Source organism: Argopecten irradians, chromosome 2 (genome assembly GCF_041381155.1).
Source record: "Argopecten irradians isolate NY chromosome 2, Ai_NY, whole genome shotgun sequence".
Lineage (NCBI taxonomy): Eukaryota > Metazoa > Mollusca > Bivalvia > Pectinida > Pectinidae > Argopecten > Argopecten irradians.
This window is the reverse complement of record NC_091135.1, coordinates 14,800,735-14,817,395: the sequence shown is the minus strand read 5'-3', so window position 1 is coordinate 14,817,395 and position 16,661 is coordinate 14,800,735. Positions and strand designations below refer to the sequence as shown.

The 16,661-nt window shown below is 35.3% G+C and overlaps 1 protein-coding gene across 5 annotated transcripts; it reads left to right on the top strand.

The window, feature by feature from the left end:
• The first annotated feature begins 20 nt into the window (after positions 1-20).
• Positions 21-14,661, top strand: LOC138314560 (uncharacterized). 5 transcript variants are annotated; one of them, XM_069254949.1, is made up of 11 exons: positions 1,298-1,366; positions 2,121-2,278; positions 3,048-3,163; positions 7,486-7,640; positions 7,940-8,101; positions 8,903-9,029; positions 9,583-9,717; positions 10,160-10,274; positions 10,732-10,803; positions 12,506-12,609; positions 12,964-14,661. In XM_069254949.1, exons 2-11 carry the CDS (start codon positions 2,165-2,167, stop codon positions 13,085-13,087), a joined length of 1,224 nt encoding a protein of 407 aa, XP_069111050.1. In that variant the 5' UTR covers positions 1,298-1,366; positions 2,121-2,164; the 3' UTR covers positions 13,088-14,661. The 5 variants fall into 5 exon arrangements, with proteins under 5 accessions (XP_069111053.1, XP_069111050.1, XP_069111052.1 ...); XM_069254952.1 differs by lacking the exons at positions 2,121-2,278; positions 3,048-3,163 and adding an exon at positions 21-235 and having other exon boundaries at positions 1,251-1,366; positions 9,583-9,699; XM_069254951.1 differs by lacking the exon at positions 1,298-1,366 and having other exon boundaries at positions 1,548-2,278; positions 12,988-14,661.
• Positions 14,662-16,661: the final 2,000 nt, after the last annotated feature.

Genomic DNA, 16,661 nt, shown 5'->3' with positions numbered 1-16,661 from the left:
TACGGATAACCAGCTCGCTTCACTCTACTGGGTATAGCTGCATCTGTGGAAGGTGTGATAACTAGTTGTAACATAAGATCAGATTCTGACTGCTGGAGAGGTTGTTGCGGATGGTACTGATATGTCTAATGAACAGAAGCAGAATGATATCATCAACCTGTCCACTGGGGCACCCGGTCCTGAAACTATGCAGGGATGTCAGGAGATCATGATCAAGGCCACGTCGGAGGCAATGGTGAGGAAAATGGATTTTAGAAACAACATAGTATTGTATTTGAAGTAGTGTTAACTTGATAGAGAACATTTGCAGATTTAAGGGTTTTTTTCCCCCCAATTTTACAGGTTACTAGTTGTCAGTAAACATATGTTTGTATGATGTGAATTAGTTGAAGTAGTAAATATGAGGCAAAAAAGTAATGCTCACAGTGTGGACATAATATTGTTGAATTTGCGAGGCGACCTGTCCCATTGTCAAGATATAAAAAGAACAAATAAAATTACATTAAAGGACGGTAACTAATGTTCACAAAAACATAAAGATCCATAGCGATAAGTGGTAAATGTATACGTAGACAAAAACAGATAACAAACGGTACGAACAAAGTAGGACAAAATAGGACAATGTGAAATAAAACGGATCACGAAGTAGCAAACGCTAATGTGCGATACAGATATTACTTAGAAAGGATGTGGGTGATATTACTTCCTTGACCCAGCATACTTTGAGTAGGACGACTGGTTGACCCGTTGTCGGTATATTGTGATTGGATGGGGTGTGTTGCTTGGTGTGTTTGGCAGCATGCTTCAGTGATAAAGCACTATAAAAAGGAAAAGAGTTTCACCATATAAGAAGACACAACACGAATATACCGCAGTCACCCAAAAGACGCACAGCACACTACATACAGTAACACGCTACACATCGCATACATTGGAGGCCATCCTTACATGACCCGGCTGTTGATGGGACGTAAATCAATCAATCAATCAATCAAACAAACAAACAATTGTGAACATTCGTGACGGTCCTTAATATGCAATTTTCTTTGTTATTCTTGTTTCTTGACAAAGGAAAAGATCGCCTTCGACAATATTTTGTCAACACTGTTAGAATTACTTGTTTGTCCCACATTTACTACTTCAAGTAAATCGTAACCTACAGACTTATGTTTATAAGGATCCAGTGTTATCTGGGAAACAGCCGTTGATATTACTTGCCCCATAACACATAGTAGTGATATACTTTACAGAAGGACCCAAAGCAGGAGACTAACACATTCAAATACGGTCCTGAGCAAGGGGACCCAATTTTCAGACAGCGGTTAGCTGGATTCCTATCGAAAGAATACGGCGATAACGTCCAGAGGTAAACACTTTCATTTGTTTAGGATGGTCCCTTTGTTTGGGTAATTAATTTTTATGTTTTGTCGTTTCTAACAGATTTCCTCGTTTTATTTTACTTTGTTGTTTCCTTCTTGTAGTCTGTTAAATTCATACATTGTTAAAGGCGTCTGTAGTTGCTTATCCACTGGCCTATGTATTGTTTAGATCTCATACACTGTTTGTTTTACGGAACGAAGCCATATTGTCACGGAAAGATGTTTCCTGGTGTTTTTCCTGTATCTGCTGCATGCTTCACGTGTATAACATTTCACACGGCACATGGCCGTACGCGACAGGATTATAGCGTATGAGAGAAATGCACTTTTAGTCTAATCATAGCTTTTTTATGTATAAGTATATTAAAACAGTTAAAGTATGGGGTTGAGGGATATTGCAAGTTTATGGTTTCCCTCGAACTTGCCTATTTCCCTCGTCTCTGCCTCGGGAAATAGACAAGTCTCGGGAAACCAGAAACTTGCTATATATCCTCAACCCCATACTTTAACTGTATAATAAAGCTTGCTAGGTAAGCCGGCCACGGAAGAAAAATTATTGATTCCCAGCTTTTTAATAAAGGCATGCAAAACAGTGTTAAATTATTGAGATATTCTAATGGTGAAATATGACGAAATGTGACAGTCGAGTAATCATAAGCTTGACTACGGATAACCAGCTCGCTTCACTCTACTGGGTATAGCTGCATCTGTGGAAGGTGTGATAACTAGTTGTAACATTAGATCAGATTCTGACTGCTGGAGAGGTTGTTGCGGATGGTACTGATATGTCTAATGAACATAAGCAGAATGATATCATCAACCTGTCCACTGGAGCACCCGGTCCTGAAACTATGCAGGGATGTCAGGAGATCATGATCAAGGCCACGTCGGAGGCAATGGTAAGGAAAATGGATTTTAGAAACAACATATTATTGTATTAGAAGTAGTGTTAACTTGATAGAGGATATTTGTAGATTTAAGGTTTTTTTCAATATTACAGGTTACTAAATGTTCACAAAAACATAAAGATCCATAGCGATAAGTGGTAAATGTATACGTAGACAAAAACAGACCGGGAAAAAACGAATCACAAAGTAGCAAACGCTAATATTTGATACAGATTTTACTTAGAAAGGATGTGGGTGATATTACTTCCTTGACCCAGCATACTTTGAGTAGGACGACTGCATGACCCGTTATCGGTATAATGTGTTTGGATGGGATGTGTTGCTTGGTGTCTTCGGCAGCATGTTTCAGTGATATACCAATATAAAAAAAAGTTTCACCATATAAGAAGACACAACTCGAATATACCGTAGTTTCCAAAAACACGCACAGCACCCTACACAACACGCTACACACTGCATATATTGGAGGCCATCCTTACATTACCCTGGCTCGTTATTGGACATTAATCAATCAATCAAACAAAAAAACAATTGTGAACATTTGTTACCGTCCTTAATATTAAATTTCATTGTTCTTATTGTATCTTGACAAAGGAAAAGTTCGCCTTCGACAATATTTTGTCAACACTGTTAGAATTACTTGTTTGTCTCGCATTCACTATTTCAAGTAAGTCGTAACCTATAGACTTATCAGTGTTATGTGTAAAATAACCGTTGATATTACTTGCCCCATAACACACAGTAGTGATATACTTTACAGAAGGACCCAAAGCAGGAGACTAACACATTCAAATACGGTCCTGAACAAGGGGACCCAATTTTCAGACAGCGGTTAGCTGGATTCCTATCGAAAGAATACGGCGATAACGTCCAGAGGTAAACACTTTCATTTGTTTAGAATGATCCCTTTGTTTGGGTAATTAATTTTTATGTTTTGTCGTTTCTAACAGTTTTCCCCGTTTTATTTTACTTTGTTGTTTCCTTCTTGTAGTCTGTTAAATTCATACATTGTTAAAGGCGTCTGTAGTTGCTTATCTATTGGCCTATGTATTGTTTAGATCTCATACACTGTTTGTTTTACGGAACGAAGCCATATTGTCACGGAAAGATGTTTCCTGGTGTTTTTCCTGTATCTGCTGCATGCTTCACGTGTATAACATTTCACACGGCAATATGGCAATACTTCTCTATGAAAACGCGTGACGCTTAAATAAGCTTCGTTCAAAAGATCTCAATATATCCTAAGCATAGTTTGAATACTAAATTTAAAAATAGACTACTCCCATGGGTGATAATGCGTGACTTCGTTTGTCGAGAATACGCAATACATATTCATGGCTGGATGGATATTGACATTAGACGGGTCTGTCCTTGGCTCTTATTGTGCTTTTATGTGTGATTTTTTAATGCTCTCTGGTCATTTCTTCAAATTTCAAATTTTACGTGCTATGCCTTGTGTATTTGCAGGCCAAAGGAAGTGTCGTACTGAATATCCTTGCTAATAAAGTTGGTGTTTATTATGTTTCATACAAGATTCCGATACAAATACAATACAAATATTTGATAACTATTAACCAAAGGCAGAGTCTATGTCTACTAATGATATTTTTTATACATTTTGTTTTCTCCTTTTTGGCTAACTTGAGCGTCCCTAAATTGTCCAGACAGTGACAATGAAAAACGTGGGTTAGACAAAGTTGTTAAACAACATTTTTTAAACTGATTTGGGTCAGTTATTTTTATAGTTAAGATACAATTAAGTACACAAAAATCCCGTCCAAATCCTCCATTGCAAACGTCGTTTTCGGTTCAACTCAATAGCTGCCATAGATATACGTTCAGTGTCGATACAATGTATGTGCAGAGTATTGGAACTAATTGACATGTAAATACGTTTGAAATCTAACTACATGTACATATTTTAATTTGAGAATAACCGAAGTCATTTTATATCCAAATTCGTTTGCTCATTAGATCTAAATCCATTTAATTTGACCGAATTGTATTTTCGAACTGACTATTTAAAGTGCTGATATATATTTTAAATGATCCTCGTGATTGTCATCTGACCATATCTAACAAGCTTCATGTAAAAGGAAATGTAATTATTCATAATACATTGATTGTATGTAAAAATAATATTTTGCAGCGTTTTGGGGTTTATTTGAGATGATCAACTCCTATACGTATACGGTGCAGCTATCTATCAAACAATTGAATAACCAGATTTATGAGTAAAGTTAAAAATAAAAACAAAACAAATCATATATGTGAAACGAATATAGCAAACCTATTGCACTATCTCTGTTTGCATTTTAATTGTATTTGAAAATATCAACAACATTTACATGTCATAATCAACTTTCAACTCATATCCTTTCTTCTAGAAGAAATTTTATCGATTTCGCCCTCGTTTAAAAATGGTGAAAGACGTGATGTAACATATGATTGAAGACCAGTTGCTTTATTATATTTACGGAAAAGCATACTGACAGCAATGCACTTAACAGTTACAAAACAATGAAATAGATACGACGTTTATATATTATTTTTGTATACAAAGCCATTAAGAAATCTGAGCATCTACCACCTGTGCCAAGGTGAAACTAATAGATAGTACGCTTTTGACTATGTACGAGAATACGGAGAGTTTCGGATATATGATTATAGGTATACCTGGCTTACAAATGGGTTTTTAATCTGTATTATTCAAATAAGATACACGTATTAAGCCATATATATACATTTAAATTCGTGTTTAGTATTATATATCAATATACAACATGAATCACACAGTAAAACTGATATTGCATGTTAAAAAAACGTGAATTAAAATAAAGCGTCAGTATATGTGTAAAATGTTAATTTTCTTATTCATCATTATGACCCTCGATGCAGAAAAATCCGACATGCGCCAGCTGTTCAAAGTCAATAATGGTAGGACGTTTTATGAGAATGTGTCAAAATGGTAGATATCGCAAATGTTTCGAAAGGTTTTCAATAAAATCATTACCATTTGTGTACGGATTGGGTACAAGTTATTTGCATAGCATAATAAACTATCGCGTTTTGTCCTATTTTTTATTATAAATGATAGTTTAGATTAGTTTAAACATATTTTATTGCATTAATTAACAAACGGATTGGGTACAAGTTATTACAACTTATATACATACCCTTTCCACAATATGGTACAAAATATACAAGTATACGCAATTTGTCCAGAGAGAGAGAGAGAAAGAGAAAGAGAGAAAGAAAGAGAGGGGAGAGGGAGGGGAGAGAGAGAGAGAGAGGTGGGGAGGGGGAGAGGGAGAGGGTTGTAACTTTTGCTATCAATACTAGTATATAAGTATTACACAATTAAGTTAATTAACAATACATGACTGAGGATGAAGCTATAAAATATAAAATATAAAATATTAAAGATAAAATATAAAAGTGGCCATAATTGGACTGTAGTCTCATTCGTGTCTCACAATACAAAATGTTCGTCTCATTCCTGATTATCCTTCTGTCTTTGTCACACCGGTCCTTCCACGTTTCCATAAACATTCCTCTCAGTACCAACTGGGCCACCTCCATATCATTAACATTGGTACAGAATTACAATAATACAAGCATAAATCATTTTTTATGAGATATCGAACAAAATGAAATTTAAAATGAAATTAAAGTTACGTATATTTTGCAGTAGACTTGGTTTCAAAATCTATCACTGGCTTTAATGAAATTTTGCACATGTAGAAATATTTCAGAGTTTGAGTCGCTAGATAAATTTTCATTTCCAAATAAAATTTTGATTTTCTAGGTCGTAGCGCGGACTTTGTACGGGTACCAGAACTGAAATAGGCACTCATATTTTGTAAATGAATGCTTATGATTAAGATAAGTTTTTATGGCATAAGTAGAAGAGTTTGAGCGAATACTTTGTGGTAGACTATTCCATTGGCTTATAAGGAAGAAAATATTTTTGATATAATGAGGTTTAGCATAATATAGGTGTAATAAATATATGGTCCGAGTGTGTAGTTTCATATGAATGACCTTCAGAAACAGTTTCTGTTATCATGCTATAGAGGTATTCATGTGTATAATGATATTTCATCATGTGGAAATGAATAATTTTATGAACTTGTCTTCGATAAAATAAGCTGACCCATGCAGATTCGATGAACAGTTTATCAATACTAATTTTGTTACACTTGTAATTACTCAAGATTTTTCCCTAGTTCATGAGGTATGTTTCACCAAAACATTTATCTCCATACTCCATAATGAGCCTAATAAATGAAAAATGAATTGTTCGTAGAGTGTTCCTATAAAGTTTAGATTTAAAAGATTTTAGAAATTATATAATTGACATGATCTGCCCAACTCCCATTAGCGGAGATGCTGATGAGAGTCGACATTGTTAATAGGTACTTGGTTCATATGAAGGATGGAATGATTTGGGCGGTTTCGTTTCCTACTTATTAAAACAGTTTAGGATTTATTTGGATTGAAAGTAACAAGCCATTGCCTTGCCCGAGTGTTAATTTTTCCCAGATCTGATTCTTATATGGCATGTGTTGTTAACGGATTTTCTACAACCATATACGAAGAAGTGTCTTTGGCAATTTTTTTTACAATGGAATCGATATAAAAAACAATGTCGTTAATATACACTAAGAAAAGCAAAGGACCCAAAATAGAACCCTGAAGTACTCCAGCATTATTAGATATCCAGTTTTATCTATACCGTTGTTTAAATTTACTTTTTGTTTCCTATTTATTAGATCATTTTTAAGCTAAGATAAAAGCTTCGAGTTTTGAATATAAAAAACCCCATCTAAGGTGATAGTGATTACTGGTGGATAGCTCTTATAAAAATAGACAAACAAAAAGGAACGAATCTAAACAAAAACGTCCTTTGTAGTGTTTAGTAGCTCTTCCTTGAAGACAAAAATACAACGGTGTCTTACTGTTATTGTATAGTAGAAAATCATGTTTAGGGAAAGCAGATATATAGAATGAAACGATATGGTATTTTAGATATATCTAAATATCTCCTTATTAATTACAAAAATATATTGGCTATATTAAAGCACATATCCTAAATCATTTTCACATCCAAAACTCTTTTGATGCAAAATATCGAATGCATGCATATCATGCGTCAAACTAAACCTCAACTGCACTTATTGTTTTCTTTGTGAAAGTGACTCTCTGATAGTAACAACTGGGGCTACCAATGGCCTTCACCTGACGGTTACAACGCTGTTCCCGAATGATGTCCCTATTTTTGTGGAGGACCCAACGTTTTTCTTGGCCATAAACATTTTGAGGGACGATATTGGCAAAACCCTTATACCAGGTACGCTTATCTTATTTTGATCAAACGAACAAGGCCTTTAATATCTAGAGTAATGTTGTACATATGCCTGGTAAGGCCTTCATGATTACATGTAGTTCGATATTGGAATCCCATCGTTGCCACCATATAGCATGGGAGAACATGACATAAGTATTAATAACTGCATGCACGAAGCATTATACAGTAGTGTAGCTAAATAAAGCAAATACAGCTCTCAGTACTACATAGTATGACATAAAGGAAAATCAAACAGAGATATATACAATTGAAATGTAACATCAGAATTATTTTTTGTTCAGTGCCAGCCACAGAAGATGGGCTGGATTTGGTCCACCTTGAGGAATTGTTCAAGGAATACAGGATAAAGGCTGGCGACAAGAAGACATGGAAATGTCAATTCTGGACGATGTTGTATACCATGACGGTATATAGTAATCCTACAGGAAAAAATTTCTCACCGGGTACAAATGTTGCTTCACACCTTTACGACATGGGTTCTAACCCTTACTTGGAAAAGTACTAATTCATTGTTTTCATCTGAGTCTTAATGGTTGTCTTTGTTACACTTATTGATAGTAGAATGACTATATGGTGAACAAATCGTGTGGCTAGGACAGTTACCTTGACTTCTATTACATATTTGTTACATCACTTGTAACACATGTTGTTTAGATATAAATATAAATGGTATTTTCTTCGGTTCATTAATAGTGGTATCAAATGTATCAAACGTTACATACATGTGAAATATATTCGTTGTGCTATTATTACGATAATCTGATTAGTTTTGGTGTAGGCTGTGTGATACAACCGTCCGGACATTAAGAGGCCGCCTTAGTAAACTGTAAACCTTCTAATTGGGAATGAAAATTTCCGAGTTAGTCGAATAAGTTTTCTTTGGGCTTTTTTACGGCCAATTAAAATCACGAAAATCGATCGGGCCAAAACTGTTTAAAATACGTGCTTTCATTATAAGTTCTCATGTATTGCAGCAGTTACAATTTTGCATAATGATCTTGCAATGGAATGGAAATTATTTTTTATAATCTTTTTTTTTAACAAATACGAAAAAAAAGTTTTATAAAGACACACACATGAATAATATATGCACGATAATTCGATTTTGTGGTAATCCCTCAAATGCAAGTTAATCTGTCATAGAAAATATTTGTAAGAAACTTCAATTTTTGTTTTGTAATATTTCTTTGCGAAACTGAAGCATATGACTTAGTTTTGAATAGTTCCATCCTTATTTTCTACAGATCAATGCAGGAAGCTAGTCCATCTGGCTAGGAAATATGACGTCCTGGTTTTCTCCGACGATGTATATAACTTGTTCCACTTTGGTGAGGGAGCTGTTCCTCCACGGCTCCTTGCTTATGACAAGAGGTATTAATAAATTGATTTGGGGTTTAGGGACAATAACATATCTCATCACCCTCAATTTCATGATATTGTGCAGTTATTAAACCGATTTAGCGAAGTTTTTATTGGTGTCCGCTAATTTTTTTAACACCTATTTTATAGCTTATGAGAATTAAATGATTTCATGAAATATCATAGCTCTTCTTATTGACTTAAGAAAATATAATGTTATGCAACCAAGGTAACAGTGAACACATCGTACTAGCCACTGTAACGTCATAAATGTAAATAAAATGTTCAGTGTTGCATATAACAATATCATTATGATAGCACACGTTGAAATACTTAAGATCAAGAATGAGAGTCAAAATTATTAATAATATCGCGCTTCACTTAAAATATCTATCACAAAATGCAGTTCATACACCAGTGAACAACAAAAAATAACAATTATTCCTTAAATAAACTGTGCTTTTCAACCTAAAGGAAATTTTAGGCATGTCTTACTAACGATTTACTTCTGTTTATCAAAATCTGCTTTTGTCCACGGAGATCTTGATGACCTTTATCTTTTTAGTGACGATAGCACAGGTTGTGTCCTCTCCAATGGAACCTTCTCCAAGATTTTTGCCGGTGGACTGCGGCTTGGGTGGATAGAGGGACCCAAACCTATTATTGATTCATTGGTGTCTTGGTGGGCTGATTTTTATTCGTTCGTACAATTTATATTGAAAGTTTTCGAAAGCTTTGAAAATCGCTCAAAAATAACATCCATTTATTTAACTTTTCTTTCTTCTCCTTTTCATTTTATTTTTCCAAATTCCTTTGCTTCTGGACAGCGTCTTCAAGTCCTTGTAGGACCACTGTACTTTGATTCAATGTTGTCAATGAAACGCTCAGATTTATTCCTTGGAAAGGTACACGTCGACTCGGTGTTAAATTATTATTGTATTTCTATTTTGCCCACATTTACAGAAAAGAGGTTCACTGTGGTTTTGTCTCATATTGGCAATATTTGCGTTTTTTAAATTGAAAATAAGAGTACAAATTATTTACATGTTGTAAATCTCACTGCGAATTATTATGACTTTTTGTTATTATGACAAATGTTGCAATGATAAAACTTATCTACCTGTCATAACATGTTTTCACAGTTATCAGTCGATCTGTGCCGGTAGTTTTAATCATTTTATGTCACTGATGATGTCTGCCGCTCTACAACTAGACCTGTTGTCACCACATCTAAGCCGCATTAAGGATATCTACAAGGTAAATATGTCTATGTACAAATAAGACAAAGGAGCCAAAAAAACCCAGTTGTTTGCCCACGAGAAATAGTCTGTTTGTCATCTTATATACGTAATATTTATAATTTGTAATTGTAAAACAATGACGTCCAAATTTGAATGCATATTTGTACTTTTTTTTCTGAATTTATATAATGATTAGTTTGCAGAAGTCACAATAATAAATAGAACCCTACACGCTTTAACAGCGCCGCTTAACGCTCTTCAAAAATCGGAAAACCTTGCCCACGTCTGTGAACATGTCAAGGAGTAGTTCCGATCGGTTAACAAGTAGTCGTTTTCTTATTTGCAGAAATTTAAACCATGCCCATTATGATGGTTATCTAGTCTTGTGGCTTCACGTTTGATTCCAAAATATGCTAAACAAGATATATATATATATAATGTGTTTTGAAATTATCATAATATGTCTGTTTCAGGAAAGGATGAATCTGATGTGTAATGCTCTAGAAAAATATCTTCCCGCCTGTTGCTCTTTCAATCGCCCCGAGGTTTGTACTATTTCCTTTCTTAAATATCGACAACGTTTTCGGCGAAATTTATTTACATTAAGTGACTGTTTACTACAGATATATATTCCCAACAAACTAATGCCGTATTTATTTTATTTTTCTTACAAAAACGTGTAGGGAAACCCAAAGTCCGATCGTCTGTTTTGGTTTTTTAAAAAACAAGAGGCCCAGAGGGCCTGTATCGCTCACCTGGTTTGCAATGCCAAGTAATGTTCTGAATACAAGTTCATTGTTTCTTTTCTGAAGGAATTTGAATATTTACCTCTAATTCCCCTATTGGGCCCCACTCTTTCTGCTCCAGGGGGTCAAAGCCAAGATTTATACGAATTCTGTTAACCCCAAGGATGTTTCTGGCCAAATTTGGTTACAATCCATGCAGAACTCTAGGACAAGTAGCTTTTAGGATTTACCTCTATTTCCCTATTGGGCCCCGCCTCTCCTGCCCCCAGGGGGGTTAGAGCCAAATTTGGTTACAATCCATGCAGAACTCTATGACAAGTAGCGATTTAAAGGATTTACCTCTATTTCCCCTATTGGGCCCCGCCCCTCCTGCCCCAGGGGGGTCAGGGTCACCATTTATGCAAAATCTGATCCCCTTCCACTAAGGAAGTTTGTGGCCAAATTTGGTTGCAATCCATGCAGAACTCTAGGACAAGTAGCGATTTAAAGGATTTACCTCTATTACCCCTATTGGGCCCCGCCCCTCCTGCCCCAGGGGGGTCAGGGTCACCATTTATGCAAAATCTGATCCCCTTCCACTAAGGAAGTTTCTGGCCAAATTTGGTTGCAATCCATGCAGAACTCTAGGACAAGTAGCGATTTATAGGATTTACCTCTATTACCCCTATTGGGCCCGCCCCTCCTGCCCCAGGGGGGTCAGGGTCACCATTTTCCCCTAAGGAAGTTTCTGACCAAATTTTGTTAAAATCCATGCAGTACTTTATGACAAGTAGCGATTTATAGGATTTACCTCTATCACCCCTATTGGGCCCCGCCCCTCCTGCCCCAGGGGGGGGGGGGGGTCAGGGTCACCATTTATGCAAAATCTGATCCCCTTCCCCTAAGGAAGTTTCTGGCCAAATTTGGTTGCAATCCATGCAGAACTCTAGGACAAGTAGCGATTTATAGGATTTACCTCTATTACCCCTATTGGGCCCCGCCCCTCCTGCCCCAGGGGGGTCAGGGTCACCATTTATGCAAAATCTGATCCCCTTCCCCTAAGGAAGTTTCTGGCCAAATTTGGTTGCAATCCATGCAGAACTCTAGGACAAGTAGCGATTTAAAGGATTTACCTCTATTACCCCTATTGGGCCCGCCCCTCCTGCCCCAGGGGGGTCAGGGTCACCATTTTCCCCTAAGGAAGTTTCTGACCAAATTTTGTTAAAATCCATGCAGTACTTTATGACAAGTAGCGATTTAACGGAAATGTTGAAAGACGGACGACGGACGGACGACGGACGCCGCGCTATGGCAAAAGCTCACCGGCCCTTCGGGCCAGGTGAGCTAAAAACTACTAGTAATTATGAATAATTTTACATGTTGTTGGAAAAGAGAATAACTGTAATGAGTCCTATTTCGTGAAAAGTCACATGTACATCAATGAGTTTTTCTTAAATATTTTTTTTTATTTCTATTGAAACAAGAAATAATATGATTACTAAAGTGATAAACCTATTTACAGGGCGGATTTTTCGTCTGGGTAACCCTGCCCAAGGAAATGGATGCTAAAAACCTGCAGACGTTCGCTAGAGACAGTCACCAAATCGTGTTCCAGGACGGAGAAAGGTCAGTGATATTTCAATGAGGATGTAATATAACACTTCATTTGTTGTAATCCGTTCTGTTATTTGTTACCTCAAACTTTCGTTCATAGACCAGATTAATTCGAGATATTTCACAAATAAAAATAGTAAGAACTTTTATCGTGTGATAAGTCCACCCGTACCTGTAAAACTGCTGTCTCTTTCTCTGCTTCCTGATAATGGGAAATATTTGGTTAAATTCTATTTTGTCTTTTATCTTCAAGTACTCGTAACTTTGTCACATTATACCAAAACTGGCAAACCACGCCTCACTCTTAAAATACTGAATGCTATGCCAACCTGAAAGTTGTTATTATCGCTCAAGTTTTTATTTCAGTACTTCTGTTTCCCGTAACTATAGGAACTGTATCCGACTGTCGATAGGATTCTGTGATACCAAACAAATCGAACCTGGTGTCCAACAACTGTCCAGAGCAATACAGACATACATGGACCCTTAGTGGAGGTATCCTTTTTACAGTGAAACTTATTATAGCCCTGATCTGTTAATATTGCGTTAGGTTATTCTTTTTTATATTTTTTTAATGTTGTAAAGTCGGCATTAAGCCTCTTATTTCACAATATCCTCTTTAATTATCAATCACAGGTTAACACTGTTCGATTACATTGTGATACAAAAGGCAAGGATTTAACATTTTGAATGAATTGCGATTCGAGTTATTTTTGTTTTGTCTTCTACTTGTATATAATTTCTGGACCCTAACAGTGGTAAATGGGGAAAAACATTTTTTCGGTTTGAGATTATCATTTGGTTACATTCTTATACATTTTGTAATTTGGTTTTGGAGATTGAAAGAAAAAACACGTATGATAAAAATACACTGAACCAGTATTACAAATACTGACACAGTATATATATATATAACATTTTAACATCTAAATTCATCAGTGAATGAGGGCTGTCATATACGGTTTTCACTAAATTGTACGAATCGCTCGTCGAGCCCATTTTAATGTACTGTTCCGCAATATGGGGCCAAAGTGAACACAGGGTTATCAATAATATACAAAACAGAGCTATGAGACTATATCTTGGTGTTTCAAGGAATACCTCTAATATCGGCAAGCGTGGTGATATGGGATGGATGTCCTGCCTAGCGAAACAACGTGTTGAAGTTTTTCGGTTTTATTGTAAGCTGAGATCCGTCAACAATGACAGACTTCTGTATAAAGTTCACCAGTGGTCTAAACGTAAAGGAAAATCTTGGGAAAGTAAAGTATTGAAGACTGCAAAGATATGTAATGTTCAACAAAATTTAGACACATCATATGGTACTACTAAATCAATAATGGGGAAAATTCGGCAGTGTATCTTTCATAAGGATGAACAGGATTGGTTTACAGCTATGTGGAACGACAAGGGTCAGGCTAATGGTAACAAGTTAAGAACTTATCGTTTGTTTAAAAAAAGACCTTAAACCAGAAAACTATGTAACCAGTATTTTACCGAGATACTACCGCAGCTCATTAATTACGAAACTAAGATGCGGAAGCTTACCGCTACACATTGAAACGGGCCGCTTTAACCGTCCAGTGACTCTATTAGAAAATAGAACTTGTAAATATTGTAGCTCTAACTGTTTAGAATCTGAAATACATTTTTTATGTGAATGTAAATTTTATATAGACATTCGTAATGTTCTTTTTGAAAAGGCATGTGATATTCAACCAAATTTTTACAATTTAAGCACCATAGAAAAATTTAAATTTTTAATGAATGAAATGCAATTGCAGGATATTTTAAGTAAATCGGTATTTTTATTTATGAAAAAGAGACGCTTTATCATTTTATAATGGTTAATAATGTGAAACAATACTTGAATGTATCTATCCGGTTATATCACATGTGAGACGTTCATGTGAGACGTTTGATACAACCTATTTATTCACTGTATAATATATGAATATTTTTTAAGTATGCGTGTCTCATAGGTCAAATATTGGCCGGACATTTTTAATGTATATTCTATATGTATTTTAAATGTGTGACACGAAAATAAAATTTTATTAATTATTATATACTGACCCAGTATTACAAATATCGACACAGTAGTATTATACATATCTGACACAGTATTACACATATAGAGAGAAAAAACTATACGTACCCGGCCTACTATACCTTTCTAAAGACACGAACATTATCGCGTCAAAACGTCTTTTGAGCTACAATATTGCAGCTAGAGTTAAATATCTGTACTTCAACACCAAAGGTCAGAGAGAAAGGTAAAAGCGAAAATCTTTTTCTATAAATCTGATTTTATTTCATCAGTTTTAAATTACCATTATATTTTTTTGTGTAAATAATATGATTAATACAGTGCGTTGATAAAGAAATACAATGCCTTTATAAGGAATCTTCTAACAATCATATTGTTTAATGAACAAAGATATCATAAACATGCAAATATCAGCGGTAAAAGGACATTCAGTGTAAGCGATAATCTTTTAGTGTTCTTCACACTAGAATCATGATTATGATACTCTCTAAATTATTAACTTAAAAGATAAGAAAATTGTATTAAATTTGCGACTGTGACAGCAATACCTGCCTTTACCCTATTTACTTCATATTACCTTTAATACCGGTAATTAACAAAAGCTTACCCTGTGGATGCTTGCAATAAATTAATTAGCCTTCTCCTTTCCAATGCCGTCAGAGGATCTTCAACGTGCACGGCGTCACTTACCATACACTACAGGACAACGTCGTTAGTGGTACATAGTACCGATTGCACAGTAAAATGACAATAATCCTCAACCTCTTAAGGGTAAATAGATCAAAGCACATATCATACTTCACATAACTTACGTATCTAAAATCCGAAATAACACAAAAAATAACTTGGATTTGAAGCATAATTAAAATAATTTAAATACTGAAAAAATCAAAGATATATATACTTCAATATACATGTATGTCAGAAATGATATTAAGCTGATTACATATGTGTGTATAAAAAAAACATCAAATATAATAAGTCACTAAATTGTGGATAAATTACGGGTATGGCATAACAATTAAATTTAGGACATAGAATAAGCAGCACAAATTCATTAAAAACGAAGAAATTACAATGTACTACAATAAAAGTAAAATGTACACTTTACATAAAATGACAACTCTACATAGAATGTGTCATTTGAAAAACAAGATTGTTAACGATGACTTTTGTACTATATTTAATGATGCTAAAATTGTGGGTCTTTCTGAATGCTGGTTAGACGACCAGGACGACTTTACGGTAAAAGGTTTTGAGTGTTTTAAACCAGTTGTGAGATTTAAATGCAAAGGAGGTGGTCTTGTATGTCTATTTAAGCCTTGGTTACGTGGTATATTTTTCTTGAATCAGTACATTTAGACAGTATACTTTGGATTAGAGTTGACGGTAGAATATTCCGTGACCAGAAATGTGTTTACATAGCATTAGCCCATATTCCACCAGACGGTTCGGTGTTTCATCGTACTTTTGACGAAGACTTATTTTCGTTGCTAGAGAACGATATCGGTCACAACAGTACCTCAGGTAGGGTATTAGTATGATTGGCGATCTTAATAGTAGGACTGGTAGGGAGTGTGACTATATACCTATAGACGCGTTACATAATAGTATCCAACGGCATCTAGATGAATTTATTGATTATCCTCAGGAAGCACATGACGTTATGCGTAACTCAGAGGACTTGCAGGTTACTACATTTGGTCGTAATCTTTCACAATTATGTAAGTCATCTGGTCTGAAAATTCTTAATGGGCGGACAACAGGAAACCTAGATGGTAAATTAACCTTTTGTAATTCTAATGGTACTAGTGTTATAGACTATGCATTAACAGATCAAACGTCAAGGTCGTCTATTAAATGTTTCGAAGTAGGTGGTTTCAATGAATTTTCTGATCATGCGCCAAATTTATCTAACAATGAACTGTCTAACGACAGATAACTGTTGTTCAGTTAATGATAAGTATGCTACAGTAACTAGAGTAGCGTGGTCTGATGAAGCTAGTATGAAGGT

Bases quoted from the DNA above. Each gene is read 5' to 3' on its own strand.
- LOC138314560 (XM_069254949.1), top strand. From the start codon at position 2,165: ATGTCTAATGAACATAAGCAGAATGATATCATCAACCTGTCCACTGGA. The intron at 7,641-7,939 runs GTACGCTTATCT...TTTTTTGTTCAG, and splicing joins TGGCAAAACCCTTATACCAG to TGCCAGCCACAGAAGATGGG. The intron at 10,804-12,505 runs GTTTGTACTATT...ACCTATTTACAG, and splicing joins GCTCTTTCAATCGCCCCGAG to GGCGGATTTTTCGTCTGGGT.